At 41.4% G+C, this 21943-nt stretch overlaps 1 protein-coding gene across 6 annotated transcripts; it reads right to left on the reverse strand.

Annotated features, from left to right (window-relative positions):
• Nucleotides 1-42: 42 nt before the first annotated feature.
• zc3h11a (zinc finger CCCH-type containing 11A) lies at nt 43-21404 on the reverse strand. 6 transcript variants are annotated; one of them, XM_035778303.2, is made up of 19 exons: nt 21297-21404; nt 20545-20591; nt 19209-19279; nt 17142-17268; nt 16904-17023; nt 16384-16507; nt 15974-16156; nt 15522-15611; nt 8791-8871; nt 8579-8686; nt 8381-8455; nt 7905-8003; nt 4584-4646; nt 3879-4406; nt 3679-3746; nt 2996-3575; nt 2710-2879; nt 1956-2140; nt 43-1837 (listed from the first exon to the last, which is right to left on the reverse strand). In XM_035778303.2, the coding sequence occupies exons 4-19, from the start codon at nt 17193-17195 to the stop codon at nt 1609-1611; spliced, it is 2757 nt and encodes a 918-aa protein (XP_035634196.1). In that variant the 5' UTR covers nt 17196-17268; nt 19209-19279; nt 20545-20591; nt 21297-21404; the 3' UTR covers nt 43-1608. The 6 variants fall into 6 exon arrangements, with proteins under 6 accessions (XP_035634196.1, XP_035634194.1, XP_035634192.1 ...); XM_035778301.2 differs by having other exon boundaries at nt 19209-19764; nt 21297-21393; XM_035778299.2 differs by having other exon boundaries at nt 19209-19801; nt 21297-21364.
• Nucleotides 21405-21943: the final 539 nt, after the last annotated feature.

A 21943-nucleotide genomic window follows, 5' to 3' on the forward strand; every position in this document is an offset into this window, starting at 1 on the left:
TTGCGGGACATCTGGAATAAACACCCTGGATGAAAGCACATCTTCATAAAAGCATTTTTATTTAGTTTCAACGCCCTTTAGAGATTTAGATCATGAATATCAGGACAGGCCCAAGCAGGTACAGATACACAAACAGGCTCTTCACTCCAGATCGTAAAACTGATCAGCATATATAATCTGATCAGTCAACGTGGAACAGGAGGTACTCAAACAACGAAATGTCACATGCTAGCAGAGAAAAATGGAAATTGTCTGTTGAATTATAACATTGTGTATGAACAGTACAAATAGGTTCAAACTCAGACAGCAAATAAGTACTCCCTGAGAAGCTGCTTTTCACATTAAGAGCAAAAAAAACATTTGTAACAAAAGTTAAATAGCGAACAGGCTGGATGTTGAACAGTGAAAGGAGTAATGTTTCATTTTCAACTGTTTTGAGTGGGTCATGGTCAGATTAATTGGATAGGTTAAAATGTGGTCCGAACATATTTCTTTGGACCAAAAATACACGGCGCAGAAACAGAGGAACATGGTGGGTGTATTTAAAAAAAAAATTGACATATTTCAGTGAGTTAGCTTCTGTAAGACAAAACAGAAAAGCTAACAGCCAAAAAGGGTACACACCTTAATTTCATACTTCAAAACCATCGTTCCATGCTTATTCAATTAACCTCAAATCCAACTTAGTCCGTTCCAACAGTTCCACATTTACAGTGATCAGTCCAAAACTAGGAGAACAAAAACTTTGTACATTAGTTTGAGTCAGTAGATGTGGGACATGACAGATACAGGAGGCAAAGCAGGTTAACTATTTTAAGTGCAGTAGAATGTGTAGTTACTGTTACTCCATTTAAAGCAGTCTAGGCATACACAGTACACAAATTCACTCTTTCTGCAACAATGATTTAACATCCATAGGTGACAGGCAAAACATGCTTTTGTCCTTTCAATGCAAGATGGGGAATTACCTGAGGATGTTAGATTTTTTTTTATTTATGTAATTCTCCAACCAAACGGTTGCTTTTTCATGTTCTCTTTCGGGACAAAGAAAAGGGCATAAAAGGAAAATGAACAAAGATATAATTCTTACGAGTATATCACTAGCACTGTAAATCAAATAATAATAAAAGGTGCAGAAATTAAAACACATGAAGGATGGTTTCTCCAGGACACAAAAAGTTAATCATGAATTAAAAAGAGTAAAAACAACACCATCTAAAACACAAAATACAATGTGTTTTAATTAAAGAAAAATAAAATAAGCCCACCAGTCCCCTCTGACATATTGTAGCAACCTTAGTCTACTCCGATGACATGGGTTGATAGACAGTGGTGGTTGGGAATCAGTAACAAATACATATATCCTCCCCAAATCAATGAAGAAATCTGTCAAATCAACCCTCTATGGCAGTGATAGGTGATACCCAGCCAGTTGCGCTGGTAATAGGTTGACGTTCAACTGGTGTTTAGTTCTGGTGATCATTTGAAATTATATTGGTGTTGATGAATGTAGGAGTTACTGTCGGTCAGGGGTCGTGAACAGGGTATCAGGTGACATTAACATAGGCGTTGGTCAAGGGTCACGTACGGGGTATCAGGTAGGCCAGTCTAGCTGTCAATCATCTCAGACAGCTCCAGCAGGTAGTCATCCTCTCCCTTGCCTGGATCCAGCTCCAGGTCATCGTCCAGACGGTCATCTGTGAACTCGTTCATCAACTCGTCGAATTCGTCCATGGCGGAGGTTGAGGAACTAGCGGAAGGGGCTGTTGCGGCCGAGCGAGACATCGCAACGCTGGGCCGCCGGGGCTTGGGCTGGATAGGTGTATTCACCACAGAGCTAGAGAGGAGAACAGAGTTTAAGCTCATTTAGCCATTGATGTTTGGCTTTATGCTGGGTTTAATCATATGACAGTATACAGGTGAGTTGTAACCGCAGAGCAGTTTGCCAGTGTTACCTCTGTGGGACTACGCAGGTCTCTGGGGCTGCTGTGGTGATGGCTGGGCTATGTTGGTTGACAGGGACTGCTTGAAACTCCTCTCTCAGGGGGCTGGAGCTGAGGCCAGGGCCCGGGGGGGTGGGGGGTCTCCTGGAGACCACAGGGCTTATCTGCGCTTTCACACTGGAGGAAGTAGAGGACACCTGGAGAGAACACAAAGTTAACACAGGTTACAATAACAGTGGTTGTTCAAAGTACATCTCCATAACATCAAAAGGAAACCCTACTATGCTGAGAGAGCAACTTACTCTGTTTCACTTCGGAATTTGACGAAATTGGACAATCGGCTACTTTTGACCAATTAATTTAACGTGGTTACAGGGTTAATTATGCATGGTTACAGGCTTAAAACAGAAACAAAGGAGTTTAGGTATTTATTCAGAGTGGTTAAGGTTAGGGCTATGGTTTAGGGAAAGCATAAAACTAAATTAATCAAGTCCTCTCCCTGCTTGCTGGACAATTTTGAATTGAGGTGCAGTGGTCTGAGCAGAGCACTCTGGTTCTGAACGTTGTGAGTTTGAGCCCAGTGTGTGTGTGTATATATATATATATATATATATATATATATATATATATATACACATACATATATGCATTTTGTTGTGAGCGTTGACGACTGCATATATATTGACATTCTCAGGACCTTTTCAAACATCCAAAATCGACGTGTGTTTCTAGTGACCAGCCTGAGAGAGTGAGCTTTGAGACATACCCCTCTCCGTTTGCAGGGCAGTTCCTGCAGTGGCTCCTCCTGCACTGCATAGGTGCTATTGAGGGGTTTGACTGCAGCGACAGCAGATCTCGCTGATGTTCTCTTCTGGCCTGGTTTCACCTGGGCAGCCAGCTTCATAACAGAAGGCCTCACGTTCAGCTTGGGCCTCACTGCAACAACAGCACACAGGATGTCAGACTAATACTTTGGAGTTGATCTTTGCATAGGCTTTCTAGATAAGTGTAGAAAAGAGCTTGCGAGAGGATTTCTCTCTGGAGGCATATACCTTTAGCTTCAGTAGCTTGCCCTGGGGACTTCTTCTGGGCTCCATCCTGAGCCTTCTCAACCGGCGAACCTTTCACAGAGGGCCCAGGGGAGGCCGCTGCTGCGGCAGCCTGCTTTGGGGGACTGGCACCGCCTGGGGAGCCTCTCTTCCTCTTGCCTGGGGCAGTGCTGGAACTCCTGGGGCTGAGTGAGGGGGCGTCTGCCTCTGCCTGCCTCAGTGGAGACCCCTGCTGGGGGGAGGTGGCGCAGGGCAAAGGAGAGGCAGCCTTGGGTTTGAGGGTGATGCGCTGGCGAACGGGGGCTTTGGGTGCCTGGGCAGGTGCCTCCAGGGTGATTGAGGGGGGAGAGGAGGCGGCAGGGGTGCTCACACACACCCTCTTCTCCCGCTGGAGGGCGGGGCCTGTGGCCTGTTTTGGGAAAGAGTCTGCCTCGGCAGAGCCCTCTGGTTGGCTGGTGGACGAGGCCTGCTCTTCCTGCAGCTGTTGCCTGCGGAGCCTCTTCTCACGCATGATCTCCTCAAAGGTCTTCACCTTCACACTGTCACCAGACACAGCATCACTCCTACCGTTAGCAGGGCTCGCCTAAGGACCAGAGGAATAGTGACATTCAGTGACTAACAGAGCTGATTGAGTATAACTACATATTTGGATGTACAGTATTCATACAGAAGGACACAATTCTTACCTCAGTAGCAACAGAACTCTCCCTCTTCTCGGTCACCTCAGATGTCTTCTGGGTGGTAGTGCTGGCAGCTGTCAGGACAACAAAAGAATGTCTTAGAATTATACAAGACACTGCAGCTAGTTGGGTCAAGCCACCTTACAATGTAAATTACTATGAGAAATTCTAAAAGGTTTATATCAAATCAATAATAAACTCCTTACCAGAAGAAGCTGCTTTGTTGATGCGCAGTCCCAGGGGCTTCTTGGTGCCTCCCTCTCCAGAGGCTGAGCCTGGGATTTTTCCGTTGGACACCTGTCCGCGGGCCTGCATCTTGGCTGCCTTCTCCCTGCGGATCTCCTCCAGGGTCTTTACCTTGACTCCACCTCCAGGAGATGTGCCCCGACTGGGCATGGCTGGCTCAGTGGGTCCCTGGGCCTGGGAGTTCCCTGGAGATGCTTCCATAGCCTCCTGCTTGGCCTTTCTGAGGCTGGGGCCTTTCTGCTGGTCCTCCTCCAGCTTTCTCTTGGCGTGGAGGATCTCAGAGAAGGTCTTCACGTGGAGGCTGACTGCAGGTTTGCCAGTGGTGCCTCTCTTTGGGGCCTTGCTGGTACTGGTGGTATCAGGAGTTGAAGGGAGAGGGTGGTCCCCCACAGCTTGTCCTTGGGACTTAGCCAACTTCTCCCCCCTGATTTCCTCCAGGGTTTTGATGCGGATTATTTCCGGTGCTGTATTCTTACTGTTGCTCTCAGCTGAGGGAGAGGTTAGAGATTAAAATACAAACAATAATACATTTCATTCAACATTTACAAACAACAATAATTGTATACTGTTAAAAGATACCCATTTCTAATGAAGATTGTACGAGCCACCCAAAGCACTTTTTGAAAGACATTTGTTAATTGTGAGAGGCAAGTTAATGATTTTACCTGATTCAGAGGCAGTAGTGGGTTCAACAGGTAATCCCAATCTATCCCTGACAGGTTTCAGAGCTAAGGGTTGAAAAAACAAACATGAAATGAATTCAAATTATCAATGACAATTACTTTAAACACCACTTTTACTTTAGTATCTAACAATTATGCATATCCTGTGGTACAGATGGTCCTAGAGGGAATCTAACGTGGATTCCTTTGTTCCAGAACAGACACCTGATTCTGCTTAACCACTAATCAGGGACTTTAACCAATGATGGGATTCAATTAACGCCCTGGGCATGCCCCAGGTGAACCTGGTTAGTGTTGATTGCATTCAATTTGGAAGCCGGCTGCCTCCCAGGTGTGAGCCAGGGGTGTAATCATTAGTCCAAACAGTAAAACAAGTTTGTTGGACAAAAACAGGTAGGTCCCTCCCCATTTAGTTTACTTCCATTTAAAAAACATTTTGCAACAGAATTGGCATAATGAATACACCCCAGGTGCCCCGTTCTAAAAGTGACCTAGGTTGAAGGGCCACTGCCCCTAAAAAACAACTAATCCCTTTGAAAATGGCATCAATACGAGTCAAACATTTAATCTCATCTCAAAATTGACTACAAAGTGTAAATGGGATGATTTGTCAGTCTCACAGTAAGGTAAGGTTGGGTTTGAATTACAATTACATCAACAATTCATGGCCCCCTTTGCCAAGCTCCACATACAAATCGCCCCTTCACCTACCTTCATTGAATGGGACTCTTGTTTCATCGCCCCTAGCACATTAAAAGGATTACTGCCGTTTGAGAATGAATAGCCCTATACAGATTGACTATGGCGCTCCAGTTTGCATGCCCTGCTGAAGGACCCTAGTACCATACCATGCGGAATAAGTGGTTGAAGCTTGTTGGTCCCCAATGATGGTGAGTATAATGCTAGCTAGACCATACGGCTGGTTATGTATATTTTGACAATCATTATCATCTCTAGCATAGCTGACGTTACCTAGCTAGCTACCTAGCCAGAAACAGACTAGAGCTTCATTATATTCTCTCTAGTCAGAACGTAGCTATGCCACGACCAGAACAGTGCGGAGCTGGCGTGAGATATGACTTGGGAAAATGTGCCTCAATTCAGGTATAGGAGATGGCAGCGTACTCTAAATTATCCCATTACCCGAACTGACAAATCAAGAAGCTTGAAAGACTGCTAGTTTTTGTCAGCATGCTAGGCTAGCTAATGCTTTAACAGGCCATTGGATTCAACAACAGTTCTGGTAGCTACTCACCTCAATGCTAGAGGTCACATTTTAATGGAATCCAATGGGCTGCTATAGCATTATCTAGCCTGGCATGCTGACAAAGCTAGTAGAAAAACCTTTGTCATGATTGTGATGTTGCCAGATTAACTTTAGATGCACTAAATTCAGCCAGCTAACTAAGATTGAGGGGACCACAGTATTTCAGCTAGCAAACATCAATAAAATTTGATTTGAAGCATTGCTAACTATTTTTTGACAAACTTAGTCATATAATGGCAACATTGCCATTTCTCTCAAGTAAATTTGACATATGGCAAAGTTGTTTTCTACTAACTATTTGCCCACTTTAGCAATTGTCATATTTCTATGCCACTTTAAATTAGTGGAATTTATACTAAACAGTCAGCCTCCGAGGTGCAGGGCACAAATTAATTGAATGCAGCTATGGCTAATACAATATTTTCTTGTATTAAATCATTATAGTGAATAAATTGCATATAGGCTGTGATTTATTTAGAATTAAATAAACAAAAAGCCTCAGTCTTCAGTGCCTTTGAATTCACTTTTAGAAACACGTTTAGCCAGTGGTTTCAGGCTCATGGGAGAGCAGTCCAGCAGTGGAGAATAACATCTCCGCAGTTGCAGCGCTACTGGGGATGCTAGAAATCCTTCTGGCCACTCTTGCCAAGCTGGGCAGGGATGTAGAATTTTTTTTTTTTTTAAATGTATAGGTAGGCCTGAAGGTTTTTAGGCAAATTAACCCTATCAAATCAGAAAGCTCCTTGAAAATAAATGATATGTCAGGCCTAATGAGCCAAAATCCAGAATAGCCTTTTGTATAGATAATAGAATGAAAATGAATGCAAGAGATCAGATTTTTTATTTTTTCTACAATGACAGCTAGCAAAACACCTCGTTACTTTCTGTTAACACTTTAGTATGCTTTTGGGATTTGGGTCTTTTCAGATTGCACAATGATTTTTTTAGTTGTGGACACTACATCACCACACTCCCTCTCTTGCTTTTGGTCCTCACCTTGACTTAGTACCTGTATGTTTAATCACTTCCTTTATGAAAATATTTAGCAAACTCCATGCCAATAGCTATAGCAGCACACAAGTAGCCTACAAATACATACTGGGACGGGCATGCCCTGAGCTCCTGAAGTGAGCACCACTGGAACTCTCCAGTCAAATTGGGCACGCTCTGCTCCAGCTGCGCTCACATACTCTGGTCCAGGGCATAACCTAGCCCAGTGGAACCAGCCTGATCACTGTGTTAGGTAGGTTTAGTCTGACCTGTTCTGACTTCAACATAGGTGGTATCTGATGCAAACATATACTATCTCTGCCATTGGTAATAGAATATTCAAAGCTTCCGCCGGCATTTCCCCATACATCTGCTTGTAGTTATTGAACTCAACCTCAACCAATAAAAGATCCCAGAAATGCAACATATGCACAAAAATCTTATTTTTCCAAAATGTTGAGTATTTCTGTCTTTGTGCCCTCCAAGGCCGCTTCCATTGCAGTCATGTGAAATCAATAAATTAGGGCCTAATTTATTTATTTTTAACCGACTGATTTCCTTCTACGAACTAACTCAGTAAAATCTTAGAAATTGTTGCATGTTGTGTTTATATTTTTATTCAGTATAGTTGGAAAAGTCTAACATGTTTTATAGGAAAGAGCTGTTTCTGAACAATACGACAGACTGGCACAGATTACCGTTCCATTCGAGCAGGCATGGTGCCTCCCTCACTGGTTTCGCTTGGTCATGTGATGAGCCATAACCTGGTTCAACCCAGTTCCATCTTAATGTAACTCAATTAGTACAACCTGGGTCATTCATCAGGCACAAAAGACAAACTGGGAGGGACCACTAATACCTGTCCAATAAACGCTCATTTTAGTTTTCCATTGCCAAAAATGTCTAAATGTTTTGTGCAGCAAACAAAAGAACAGAGGCTAACATGCCATTTCAATTATATTTTCTAAATTAAAAACTAGTATTCCTGATAGTCTGAGGTAAATCAATCCATTGGGGATATTTGATTGTCATTTCCCCTCGCATACCTTTCTGAGGCGGCAGGTCCGTTTCACTCTCGTCCATTTTCCTCCCGAGGCGCTCGGCCAGACAGCGTTTCATTGGCAGGTCACCCCCGGCAGGAACTTCTAAAAGGTCAGAGATCATGGAAGCTTAGTGTTGGTGACCAATGGTACCACCAATAATGAGTGTAATTTTGTAGTTAATTTAACACTGTACATCTACCTCTAACAATTATTATTATTATTTGGGGGTGCTTACATTTTTCCACTTAGACTTGACAAATATGTCATGGAAATGTGTTTTTTGCATATCCCAACTGGGGTCACAGCCAGCATCAATTGAGGTTAAGTGCCTTGCTCAGGGGCACAGCGACAGAATTTTCACCTTGTCGGCTCCGGTATTCGAACCAGCAACATTTTGGTTACTGGCCCGACACTAACCTCGAGGCTACCATTGACTTCCTTACATTTTATAGACAAACAAGATAATTGAAAACATTTACCTTTGACTGTTATTCTCTTCCCAAGCCTGTCCGCAACATTGCGTCTCACGGTCTCTTCACCAAAGACCACAGTGTCTGAGGGGGCAGCAAGTGTGTGTTCATATGTACTTGTGCGATTCACTTCAACAACATACAATCTGGGATCTTGTGTTAATCTATACACAAGGCTCAGTTAGATCAGTGTTCAATGATTCTTACCATCCTTGGCTGTAAAGAGAGATGGCCGGATGAAGGATCTCATGTTCTCCTTCTCTCCGCTGGCACCATTGTTCCGCTGATCTGAGCCCTGACCAGGAACTGGATAACCTGACAAAGTACAGTTGATAAACTCACACCTCATCAATTACAACATAATAACACAAAAGGCAATAGTAAATGTATTTGGGCGGTAAGAGGAAAGATGAACTCACCAGCTCTCCTCATACTGGCTTTCAGCGCTTTCCTCAGTCTGATCTCCTCCAAGGTTCTGACACCAAAGTCCAGCGAATCATCTGTGCCAAAGAAACACTGTTAGCCAATCAGAGTCATAGGGGCCACTCAAAGAACATGGGGTCACTCCAGTCTCGTTTTCACCTCTTAACACCTGATTTACTTAACAAAAGGAACGCCTCAATATGTGGTCCAGGTACAGTGCCTTCAGATTGTATTCACACCCCTTGACGTTTCCCACATTTTGTTGTCTTACATCCTGAATTTAAAATAGATTAATTCAGGGTTCGTACAGATAGTGGCAAGTCAAATTCAAGGTCTTAAGTACCTTTTTAAAGCAGTAATATTTATTTTCAAATACCATTAATTTGGCCAGGTCGCAGTTGTAAATGAGAACTTTGTAATAGTTAATATTATGCAATTGTTTCTAGTGGCCACCAGATGGCAGTATATAGCTACAACCCCATGAAAAAATGAACTTCGTATTCATCACTACCTTGCAAGTTCTATTCAATAATACATTGTTTCACCACTTATTTAATACATATGAGTGTTAGCACTAATAAGAAGAGAATTGGGACATGTCCACTGGTGAACACACTTCCTATTTGCATTACTAGACAATTCCAGCTTAATTTAGACTTTATAATTGGGCATTTGGGAAGATACTACTTAACTTCTTGGTGACAGGGGGGCAGTATTGAGTAGCTTGGATGAATAAGGTGCCCAGAGTAAACTGCCTGCTACTCTGTCCCAGATGCTAATATATGCATATTAGTAGTATTGGATAGAAAACACTGAAGTTTCTAAAACTGTTTGAATGATGTCTGAGTATAACAGAACTCATATGGCAGGAGAAAACCTGAGACAAATTCAACCAGGAAGTGGGAAATCTGAGGTTTGTAGTTTCATTTAAGTGATTGCCTACCCAATATGCTGTGTCTATGGGACCAGATTGCACTTCCCAAGGCTTCCAGCAGATGTCAAGTCTTTAGAAAGTTGATTGAGGCTTCTAATTGTGGAAGGATGTCGAATAAGAGCTGTATCAACAAGTGGACTAGGCTGAGGCCAATCAGTTGTTTTCTGCGCGTTCCTTTTTCCTGGAATATTATTGAAGATTTATTATAAAAATATCCTAAGGATTGGTTGTAAACATCTACAAACTAATGGAACTCTTGAATTTGTCTGGATTTTGCGCTCACGCATTGTGCCTTTGGAATAGTGAACTAAAGGAGGAATTTGGACATAAATATGGACGTAATCGAACAAAACAAACATTTCTTGTGGGAGTCCTGGGAGTTCATTCCGACGAAGATCAGCAAAGGTAAGTGAAGATTTAATGCTATTTATTACTTGTTGACTCCACAATTTGGCTGGTAACTGTATGGCTTGCTTTTGTGGCTGAACGCGGTTCGCAGATTATTGAATATTGTGCTTTTGCCATAAAGCTTTTTTGAAATCTGACACAGCGCTTGCATTAACAAGTTTATCTTTAATTATATGTAAAACATGTATCTTTCAAAGTTTATGATGAGTATTTATGTTATTTGACATGGCTCTCTGCAATTTCTCCAGATGTTTGAGGCATTTCTGAACATGGCGCCAATGTAAACTGAGGTTTTTGGATATGAACTTGATCGAACAAAACATACATGTATTGTGTAACATTGAGTCCTGGGAGTGTCATCTGATGAAGATCATCAAAGGTTAGTGATTCATTTTACCTATTTCTGCTTTGTGAGACACCTCTCTTTGGTTGGAAAATGGCTGAATGCTTTCTGTGACTAGTTGCTGACCTAACATAATGACATGTTCTGCTTTTGCCGAAAATCCCTTTTGAAATCGGACACTGTGGTTGGATTAACGAGAAGTGTAAAATACTTGTATGGTTGAGGAATTTTAATTGAGATTTCTGTTGTTTTGAATTTGGCACCCTGCAATTTCACTGGCTGTTGGCGAGGTGGGACGCTAGTGTCTCGAACGATCCCAGAGAGGTTAATAGCATCTTGCTTCCGACTGGCAGCTTTGGTGCCGCAGAGAAGGGCGGGTGGGCTTTTTGAAGCACTAATAATTCAAGCATCAATGTAATGTATTCTATATGCAATTGTTTCTAGTTACCACCAGACAACAGTACATTTTCACAGCCTCAAATAACTGACTATTCATTACCTTAAACCTTCTACTCAATAATACTTGTTTCACTACATAGCGTAAGTGGTAAGTCAGTACTGATGATGTTGACTGATTTCCTTATGAATTGTAAATCTTTCAAAAATCTTTGAAATTGTTGCATGTTTCATTTATATTTTTGTTCAGTGGACATATTAAATTGTCTTTTATATTTAAAATGTATTTTATTTCACAAAATTTTAGGTCCCACAGGCTTTCCCAACACATGACATGAATGTGATTTCTGACAGTGTAAAATGCCCTTAGTTGACTCTAAAATGTATTCAATACCCATTTGAAGAAAAACAAGTTATTTGTGTGTTTGATAAGATTAGAGATTCTATCAGGGGACTCTATTTAAATTTTAGGGGACCCCACATGGGTCCTGGACCGCAGGTTTGGGAACCCCTGTACTTCCCTGCTTGCTTCAATGCAGCCTCACTCACCACTGTCTAACTAATCTCTATAAAAATAAATTATGAGAACTTCTAGTAACCCATCCCAACCCTTCTAGTAACCCATCTTTTGATTATAGCTAGCTTAATTTCAGTCAAATGCTGCTTGCAAGGTCAGGCTCCATTCAACATTAGCTTCTACCTTCATCCTTCTAGCAAGCTAGCTACTAAGTATTTAGTCAGCCACCAATTGTGCAAGTTCTCCCACTTCAAAAGATGTGAGGCCTGTAATGTATCATAGGTATACTTCAACTATGACAGACAAAATGAGGAAAAGAAATCCAGAAAATCACATTGTAGGATTTTTAATGAAATTATTTGCAAATTATGGTGGAAAATAAGTATTTGGTCACCTACAAACAAGCAAGATTTCTGGCTCTCACAGACCTGTAACTTCTTTAAGAGGCTCCTGTCCTCCACTCGTTATCAGTATAAAAGACACCTGTCCACAACCTAAAACAGTCACACTCCAAACTCCACTATGGCCAAGACCAAAGAGCTGTCTAAGGACACCAGAAACAAAATTGTAGACCTGCACCAGGCTGGGATGACTGCATCTGCAATAGGTAAGCAGCTTGGTTTGAAGAAATCCACTGTGGGAGCAATTATTAGGAAATGGAAGAGATACAAGACCACTGATAATCTCCCTCGATCTGGGGCTCCACGCAAGATCTCACCCCGTGGAGTCAAAATGATCGGTGAGCAAAAATCCCAGAACCACACGGGGGGGCCTCGTGAATGACCCGCAGAGAGCTGGGACCAAAGTAACAAAGCCTACCATCAGTAACACACTACGCCGCCAGGGACTCAAATCCTGCAGTGCCAGACGTGTCCCCCTGCGTAAGCCAGTACATGTCCAGGCCCGTCTGAAGTTTGCTAGAGAGCATTTGGATGATCCAGAAGAAGATTGGGAGAATGTCATGGTCAGATGAAACCAACATATAACTTTTTGGTAAAAACTCAACTCGTCGTGTTTGGAGGACAAAGAATGCTGAGTTGCATCCAAAGAACACCATACCTACTGTGAAGCACGGGGGTGGAAACATCATGCTTTGGGGCTGTTTTTCTGCAAAGGGACCAGGACGACTGATCCGTGTAAAGGAAAGAATGAATGGGGCCATGTATCGTGTAATTGAGTGAAAACCTCCTTCCATCAGCAAGGGCATTGAAGATGAAACGTAGCTGGGTCTTTCAGCATGACAATGATCCCAAACACACCGCCCGGGCAACGAAGGAGTGGCTTCGTAAGAAGCATTTCAAGGTCTTGGAGTGGCCTAGCCAGTCTCCAGACTTACAGAAAACGTTTGACCTCTGTCATTGCCAACAAAGGGTATATAAAAGTATTGAGAAACTTTTGTTATTGACCAAATACTTATTTTCCACCATAATTTGCAAATAAATTAATCTTACAATGTAATTTTCTGGAATTTTTTTCCTCATTTTGTCTGTCATAGTTGAAGTGTACATATGATCAAAATTACAGGCCTCATATTTAAGTGGGAGAACTTGCACAATTGGTGGCTGACTAAATACTTTTTTGCCCCACTGTAGCTAATAGCCAGAGCCCTTGAACTACATTGAAATTGGACTTAAATATAAGCAACTATTTGCCAGTTGTATACTCATTCAACGACTGAATCTACATTTGCCAGGCAGTTTAGCTATCGATGTGACATTTGGAAGCACTTGTTCTGCACCTGGCTGGCTGAGTGGCAGTGTTGGTGGAATGAGCGAGTTTGCCTGGCAACCAGAGAGCAAAACACGTTAAAAAAAAACATCTGCAGTCTGCCTGGAAATTATTTTGCAAGACCGATATTTTTCATTAAACAGGTCTGTTCTCTCATTTTAATTCAAGTACTAACTTGAGAAAATGTGATTTAAGGTATTCCAGTACTTAATTTCAGAGCGTCAAAATTAAGTACCGCAAGCACCTTGTGCGAACCAAGTGTGTTCATGTGGCTCTTCATGGCCAACTGAAAAAATATATAAAACGTAACATGTAAAGTGTTGGTCCGTGTTATGAGATGTAAGAAAGTGAAACACGTGAGAAAATACAACTAAGTAGTCTGCCTGGAAATTAATTTGTAAGACCAATACAGAGATGAGGTGGTCATTCTAAAACCATGTTAAACCCTATTATTGACAGTGAGTGAGTCCATGTCCACATAACACCCAATAATGTCAAAGTGGAATAATGTTTTCATTAAAAGAATTACACTAATTATTTAAATAAAGCTGATTGGTCTTGAGTCATTAAATATACAACACCTTTTAATGGGAAGCCTAAATAAGTTGAGTAAAAATGTACTTAACGAGTTACATAAGAAGTTGCATGGACTATGTGCAATAATAGGATTTAACATGGTTTTTAAATGACTACCTCATCTCTGTACCCCACATATAATTATCTTTAAGGTCCCTCAGTCGAGCAGTGAATTTCAAACACCGATTCAACCAAACACCAGGGAGGTGCCTTGCAAACAGTTGTTGGAGAGGAAGAAATCCGCTCAAGGATTTCACCATGAGGCTAATGGTGACAAACAGTTAGTTTACTGTGATAGGGGAAAACTAAGGTTGGATCAACAACATTGAATTTACGCCACAATTCTAACCTAATTGACAGAGTGAAAAGGAAGCCTGTATAGACAAAAAAAAAACATGCATCCTGTTTACAAGGTACTAACATAATACATAAAAAAAATGGCAAAACAATTCACTTGTTGTCCTGAATACACCATGTTATGTTTGGGGCAAATCCAACACAAAACATTAGAGTACCACTCTCCATATTTTCAAGCATAGTTTTTGGCGGCATCTTGTTATGGGTATGCTTTTAATCGTTAAGGACTGTGGAGTTTCAGGATAAAAAATAAAACAGACTGGAGCTAAGCATAGGCATAATCTTAAAGGAAAAACTGATCCAGTCTGCTTTCCACCAGACACTGGGAGATTAATTCACCTTTCACCAGAACAATAACTTAAAAAACACAAAGCCAAATCTACACTGTAGTTGCTTACCAAGACAGTGAATGTTCCTGACTGGCCAAGTTAGTTTTGCCTTAAACCTACCTGAAAACCTATGGCAAGACCTGAAACTTGTTATCTAGTAAAAATCAATTTGACAGAACTTGAAGAATTTTGAAAATAATAAAATGGGTAAATGTTGCACAATCTAGGTGTGGAAATCTCTTAGAGACTTGCCCAGAAAAACTAAACTCTTATCGCTGCCAAAGGTGCTTCTACAAAGTACTGACTCAGGGGTGTGAATACTTATGTAAATGAGATCTGTATTTTATTTTCAATGCATTTGCAAACAAATATGGCGTATTGTGAGTAGATGGGTGAGAATCTATTTTGAATTCAGGATGTAACAATGTGGAATAAATCAAGGGGTATGAATACTTTGAAGGCACTGTATGTCATGACATAGAACAAGTGGTGGGATGGGCCTTTCCTCTTGTTCTCTATTGCTCCTTAATTGTTTTTCTTTTTATTATTTAACTTAGGCAAGTCAGTTAAGAACAAATTCTTATTTACAATGACGGCCTATCCCGGCCAAACCCTAACGACGCAGGGCCAATTGTGCACCTCACTTTGAGACTCCCAATCATGGCCGGTTGTGATACATCCTGGAATCGAACCAGGATCTGTAGTGATGCCTCTAACACTGAGATGCAGTGCCTTAGACCGTTGCGCCACTTGGGAGCCCTTAAGGGGGAGGCCAATGACATACCGGATTCCCACCAGAACAACTCCTTGAATGCCCAACTCTTTGAAGTTAACAAAAAATACTACTTTACTCAACTTTTTTATTACACCTTAGTATGTGTACTTTAATGAATTTATACTTGGGATATCGCTTTTCAACAGTAAAAATAAAAATAGCTGGCGGATGTCTTTTAAAGGGATTGTTCCATTCGAAGGTCTTTCAATTACAACACTTTTGTCAATGAAGCACTGAAAAGCGAAGCCGTCAACTAAAGTTTGAGCCTACCCTTGTAGCGTTTGAAACGAAATCTGTGTTAAAACAGGCGTTGTTTAAGATGTTAATCTATTCTATGTGTTCTGTGTCTTTGTCCTCTTCTTACCTGAGGTGGAGCCCACGGCCATCTTCCTGGGAGAGACCACTCTGGATCCATCTGAGCCAGACCTGCTGTCCTCCCCCTCTGACAACTGATCTGCATGCACACACAAAAAATACCTTTTAAATGGTATTTCTCAAATTATTCTGGAAAAAAACTATTGTACTGTACCCAAAAATATCCATATCATTTTCACCTAGCACTTTAATCACCTTAAAGGTCTGCTCCACTGTCTCTGCGCAACTGCCCCTTTAAGAGCTCCTTTCTGTGACTGCGCTGTCTATCTTTCCATTGCCGAGCTCATTCTTGCCCTACGGACTACATGCTGTTCAAATTTTATATTGCTTTTTATTGTTTCTTTCTACATTGTTTGCTTTTCCTTTCTAGTGATAATGTGTGTAAAGTGTGTTGTGACCTTTGTAAATTGCACTTTAAATAAACTTGATGACGTTTCTCACCATCTTCATCCTCATCTTCGTCATCTGCCGGGTTAATAACCACAGGCGGGTGAGTGGGGCTGGGAACGTTCTCCTGAGTCTCAGCCTTAATGACCCCACGGAGCTGAGGATTGGCCGGGCTGGGGATGGGGACAGGAGGTAAAGAATCCTCATGAGGCTCCTCCTCTTCTTTCAGGGCCGAACCTGAGTGACAAGACAATCAAGCTCAGAAACTATGGATAAACTCTGGTTCTGGTGAAAAATAGGTTCATAAGTGAATCCAAATATGTTATTTATCTGCTGATACACAACCATGTCAAGTGAAAATCATGTCAATAATGTCTTTATGAGCCATGCGATGCTAAGGAGATAAAGATCAGTAAGCTAATGGTGGCTTGGTCAGGATCGGCCTCTTCAGAGCGACTACTCACTTTTGTTGGGCGGTACGTATTGGCCGTCTATTAAGCGTGATTTCTCGTGGTGGAAGGCACAGTGCGGCTTCTGGCAGCCAGCAGGCTGGTTCTCCCAGTAACAAGCAATTTCCTTCCTGTTTTTCTGTAAGAGGGGAAGAGAGCAGGTCAGAAAATATAGCATAATGTCTTGCAACATATGAGTCTTTATGAAAGCTCACTTTAAAAAACAAAGTGAAATTCATCCCTAAAAAGCTATGACCGATTGCCTCAAAATGGCCAGGTGAAAAACTAGGGAATATGGTATTACTGCAAGGAGACCCCAAAAAATATTTAAATGTCCCCCGACAAGTCCAGAAGCACACAACCCCTGACCCAGGTTAAGAGAGGGTATTTCTCTACACTTCCGTAATGGCAACTCAAGACACACACAGCCTTGAGTATGCAAAGCTTTAAGGGGATATTCCTGAAATACATGTTTGGTTTGTTTGACAAAATTGAGGCATAAATGGTCTACTGAAAAAGAGAGCACTATCCTAACCTTGATCTCCATGTGGCGGAACTTGCAGACCTGTCGGAAACAGCGGCTCTCCTGCCACAGGCTGCAAACGACCTCACTGCCCATTGCGGCTTCACAGTGTCTGAAGGGGCAACTGTCACCCTGCACCAGGAGACAAAAATACAACCATGTTAATACTTACTTCTGAGAGCTGCATTTACACCACAAACACAGCAACACAGAAAATGCTACAGTGCTAGTTTCTCTTTATGACCCATACCTTAGCGCAGTTGGAGTAGTAAAAGAAATAGCAGTCATCTCCATGGTTAGTCATGTTCAGGATGGTGGACTGGATTCACGTCCGGGTCAGGGATGTTCTCTTCAGGGCCAACAGGACTCTCCCTAGGCTGGCAACAGTGAAACAGAAGCCATGGTCATTTCTCTGCCATTAGTGGACTTGATTGCTTCACTGTTGTGGCAACAGAACTCCACAGAGTTGAATTTGAATTTCTTTGAGGACTATGGTGACATACAGGTAACTGACTAAATAAAGGAAACACCAACATAAGTGTGCCTTAATTAATAGGGTGTTGGTCCACCACGAGCCGCCGGAACAGCGTCAATGCTACTTGGCATAGATTCTACAAGTGTCTGGAACTCTACTGGAGGGATAAAACGCCACTCTTCCACAAGGAATTCCATCATTTGGTGTTTTGTTGATGGTGGTTAGTGCTGAGCGATTAACCAAACTTTTTTTAAAGCACGAATTGACTGACATCGGTTCAATTATTTGAATTCCACTTCGTTACACATTTTTCTTCCTGTGAGCTCAATGGGCAGTTCTTGTCAAGATAAATCAGATGAAGCCTGAACTATGCAATGTAGAAGGGAGTTGTAGTTTCCAGTAGGCCAGCATTCTACATAGTTTAGCTCAGAAAACATGGTAATTAACTACAATGATCATAATCCATTGTGCGCCCACTTAAACCCAGAAATCTGCTCCTTTTATTCTCTGTTCCCAACGCACTAGACGACCAGTTCTTACTGCCTTTAGCTGTACCCTCATCCTACTCCTCCTCTGGTGATATAGAGGTTAACTCAGGCCCTGCAGACCCCAGTACCACACCTATTCCCCCAGGGACTATCATTTGTTGACTTCTGTAACCGTAAAATCATGTTAACATCAGAAGCCTCCTCCCTAAGTTTGTTTTATTCACAGCTTTAGCACACTCCGCCAACCCTGATGTGCTAGCCGTGTCTGAATCCTGGCCTAGGAAGGCCATCAAATTCTGAAGTCTACATCCCCAACTACAACATTTACCACCAAGATAGAACTGCTAAAGGGGGAGGGTTGCAATCTACTGCAGAGATCCAGGTCTGTGCCCAAACAGTTTGAGCTTCTACTTCTCAAAATCCACCTTTCCAGAAATAAGTCTCTCACTGTTGCCACTTGCTATAGACCCCCCTAAGCCCCCAGTTGTGCCCTGGACTCCATACGCGAATTGATTGCCCCTTATTTATCTTCAGAGTTCGTACTGTCAGGTGACCTAAACTGGGATATGCTTAACATCAAAACAGCAAAAATCACTGAAGCTGGAGACTGATATCTCCCTCACTAAATTCAAGCATCAGCTGTCTGAGCAGCTTACCGATCACTGTACCTGTACACAGCCAATCTGTAAATAGCCCACCCAACTACGTCATTCCCCAAATTGGTATTTATTTTTGCACCCCAGTATCTCTACTTGCACATCATCATATGCACATCTATCACTCCAGTGTTAATGCTAAATTGTAATTACTTCACCACTACGGCTTATTTATTGTCTTACCTCCCTAATCTTACTACATTTGCACACACTGTATTTGGATTTTTCATTGTGTTTTCCCCCCATTGTGTTATTGACTGTACATTTGTTTATCTCAGGTGTAAGTAACTCTGTGCTGTTGTTTTTGTCGCACCACTTTGCTTTATCTTTTCCAGGTCGCAGTTGTAAATGAGAACTTGTTCTCAACTGGCCTACCTGGTTAAAAAAAAATAATTGGGGTGGGATCTGGTGACTGACACAAACACACCCTTTAAACCCTACGCTCCTTTGAGACCCCCTTTCAAAGTCACAGCTCTTTTCTTCTAGCCACGGTAGCCAAAATAATGGACAACTGGCCCTAACCATGATGTGATGCTAATTGCTTAATTCATTCAGGAACCAGGCCTATGTAGAAGCACCTGCTTTCAATATATTTTGTATCACCCATTTACTCAAATGTCCACGACAGGAATATGACCCAGAGTAGAAGTTGCAGAGAAACTAAACTCTGCTTGAAAGGGTTGTGGGGCTAAACTCACCTGTAGTGGCTAAGAAGATTCCTCCTTTCCTCACACACTTCTGATAGGGTGTCTCCGTGGCAACAAAGGTCCTGAAGGAACACTTGATCCGTGAGATAAAAGGAAAAAGGGATTGTCCAGAGACACTCGTCGTCTTATGACCTCCCTTATGACTCCTTCCAGCCAGACTGCTAAGCATTACAGATGGATGGTGCAAGAACGTCCATTCTTTTGTAGATTATTTTTTGTTAATGGGGGGAATAATGTGAGATAGAAGCGAATCCAAAAAGACAGCCAGAGGAAAAAAGGAGAGGTTTTAAAAGAGAAAAAAAAATGGGGTGAAGAGAGGGGGGGGAAGAAAAATCTTCGACTTCTTCTTAAACTTGATGGCATAAAGGATGCTGTAGAAAAATATAAGTAAGGGTGGGGCTTCTAGGGATTCCAGCAGGCAAAAAGTTGAGTGGAAAAAAAGTGGTGGGAATTTTGCATAAAATCTTCTGGGAATCTACTTTCTTTATAATGAACTCTATCCCACATCCAAAGATCTTCAGGAACGGACAAGAAGCTGCTTCTTAACCTATATTTAAATAAAACAAAAACACTCCCCTGGAGAACTGAATAGAAATTGGTTAGAGTACAGGACAGAGAAAGACTTGCACACAAACACAGTATCTGAACTGCAGTTTCTCACCAAATTTTAACAACATCAAGAGAGAAAATGTATAACATGACAAGGATGTGCCAACACCATCCACAATAGCATATGATTAACCATTGTTTCCCAACTCCGGTCCTGGAGTATCCCCAACAGCACACATTTTTGTTGTAGCCCCTGACAAAAACATCTGTTCCAACTTAGCAATGGCTGGATGATTAGTTGACAAGTAATATCAGGTGTGCTTGTCCAGGGCCAGAACATAAATATGTACTGTTGGAGATATTAGAGGAAGAGTTGGGAAACATTGTAGAGCATGGGTCAAACTGAATTTGACTATAACAGACTACACAACTGGGTATTGTGTAATCCATTATTGGGAGCTCAATCAGCTCATACTACTTGATATGTTCAGATATCAACCCATTGCTTCAATTTTATGTATTTCATTTGGAATAATAAAATGTTAAACTGTATGTAGTTTGTAACATTTGACACATCTGTCCAGAGGCCCCCAGAACATCTTGTTAACTTGGAGAGCCTCGATGTAGGTTTGCAATTTCGATGAGTAACATACCGCAGTTATCGTACAATCCAGGACAAACATTTCGAATAATGTAATAAGGTAATTAAACAGCTAAAAAACACGTTATTTAAACCGTAAAATTATAAAACATTAAATATATTGGCAAGACGAATTACCAGAATTACTGGGCGAATGCGATTTTCATCTTCATACGTGGTAGTTACTGAAAACACAAAATGCATTGCAACATTTAGATAGCTAACGTTACTCATGTTATATAGGACTGATTTAGAAAAATTACGTTCCAGATTACGATACACGCGTTTGTAACTTTTGCCCCACATCAAAATACAAAATAACTAAGGTAACTAGAAACAAATCGTTCTGGTTGTATTTATATTGGCGTGTGTATTATGTAAGTTGTTATTCACATTCAGGTCTCCCTGACATAAGACTCCATGATCAAATAAAGGCTGAATAAACTCCAAAGCCAAGTTACCTGGCTAACGTTAACTAGTTACAGTAACAGTTAACTAAACAATAGAAACAGTCACTTACTATTTTAGGTACGTTATTGCAAATTAAATGTCTAACCGTCCTTAGCTAGCTAACGTTAAACTCAGTCACCGTTATGCCATTGGCAAAATGAACTGGGTGGTAATTGTATTCAACAAACGTTAGCTAGTTACCAGCTATGTATAGACAGACTCTGGTTACAAGGCCTCGATGCTAGCAACTAATATTATACTTCTTGGCCTAGCCAAACTCTGTGGCCTGGTTGATAGCGACGAGGCTCGAGCTAAGTCGTTGTTGCTAACATTAGCTAACTCGGACGTTTTACACCTCGCTTCCAAGTAACGATCTACCCTTAAATAGTAATGCAATGACATCAAGACAAAACAATGATTTAATAAAGCGAGTTAGTTACCAGTATTACAAAAAAGGTTAAAATGCAAGAGAACAAGACGTCCGCCGGGTTCCTTGCTGCGCAGCACTGGAGCCTGGAACAAAATGGCGACGACTCACACGAAGAATAGACATAGAAAATCAATGCTAGATCAGAGATGAACGATTCAAAGTGAACTTTTTGGAGCTTTACAGACAACTATAACGCCCGTGCCTATTTTAATATACGAACTCAAACTTTATGGATTTAAAAAAAATAAGTTGACTTATTTTAAGTGCACTTATTTTTTATCCATAAAGTCTGAGATCTTATTGGAAAATGCATGCACATTCTATTTACTTTCTGTCTATGGTCAATATTCACCACAGACAAAAGGGAAATCAGTATCTTCAACGTCACGATTTATGTCAGTCTACCTGCAAGTTGAACAATTCAAAGTGAACTTATTAGACCTTTACAGATATAACTATCACATGTGTATTTTAATAACAATTATATGTTATCATGTTTATGTATAAACTAACTTTTTTTCTCCATAAACTCTGAGATCTTATTGGAAAATGCATGTGCATTCTTATTTCACTTTTTGTCTATGGTCAATAGTCACCACAGACAAAAGGGGATAACAGTATCTTGTCACTTACTGCATTGTCACAATTTATGCCCCC

The sequence above is a fragment of the Oncorhynchus keta genome, chromosome 10, assembly GCF_023373465.1.
Source record: "Oncorhynchus keta strain PuntledgeMale-10-30-2019 chromosome 10, Oket_V2, whole genome shotgun sequence".
NCBI lineage: Eukaryota > Metazoa > Chordata > Actinopteri > Salmoniformes > Salmonidae > Oncorhynchus > Oncorhynchus keta.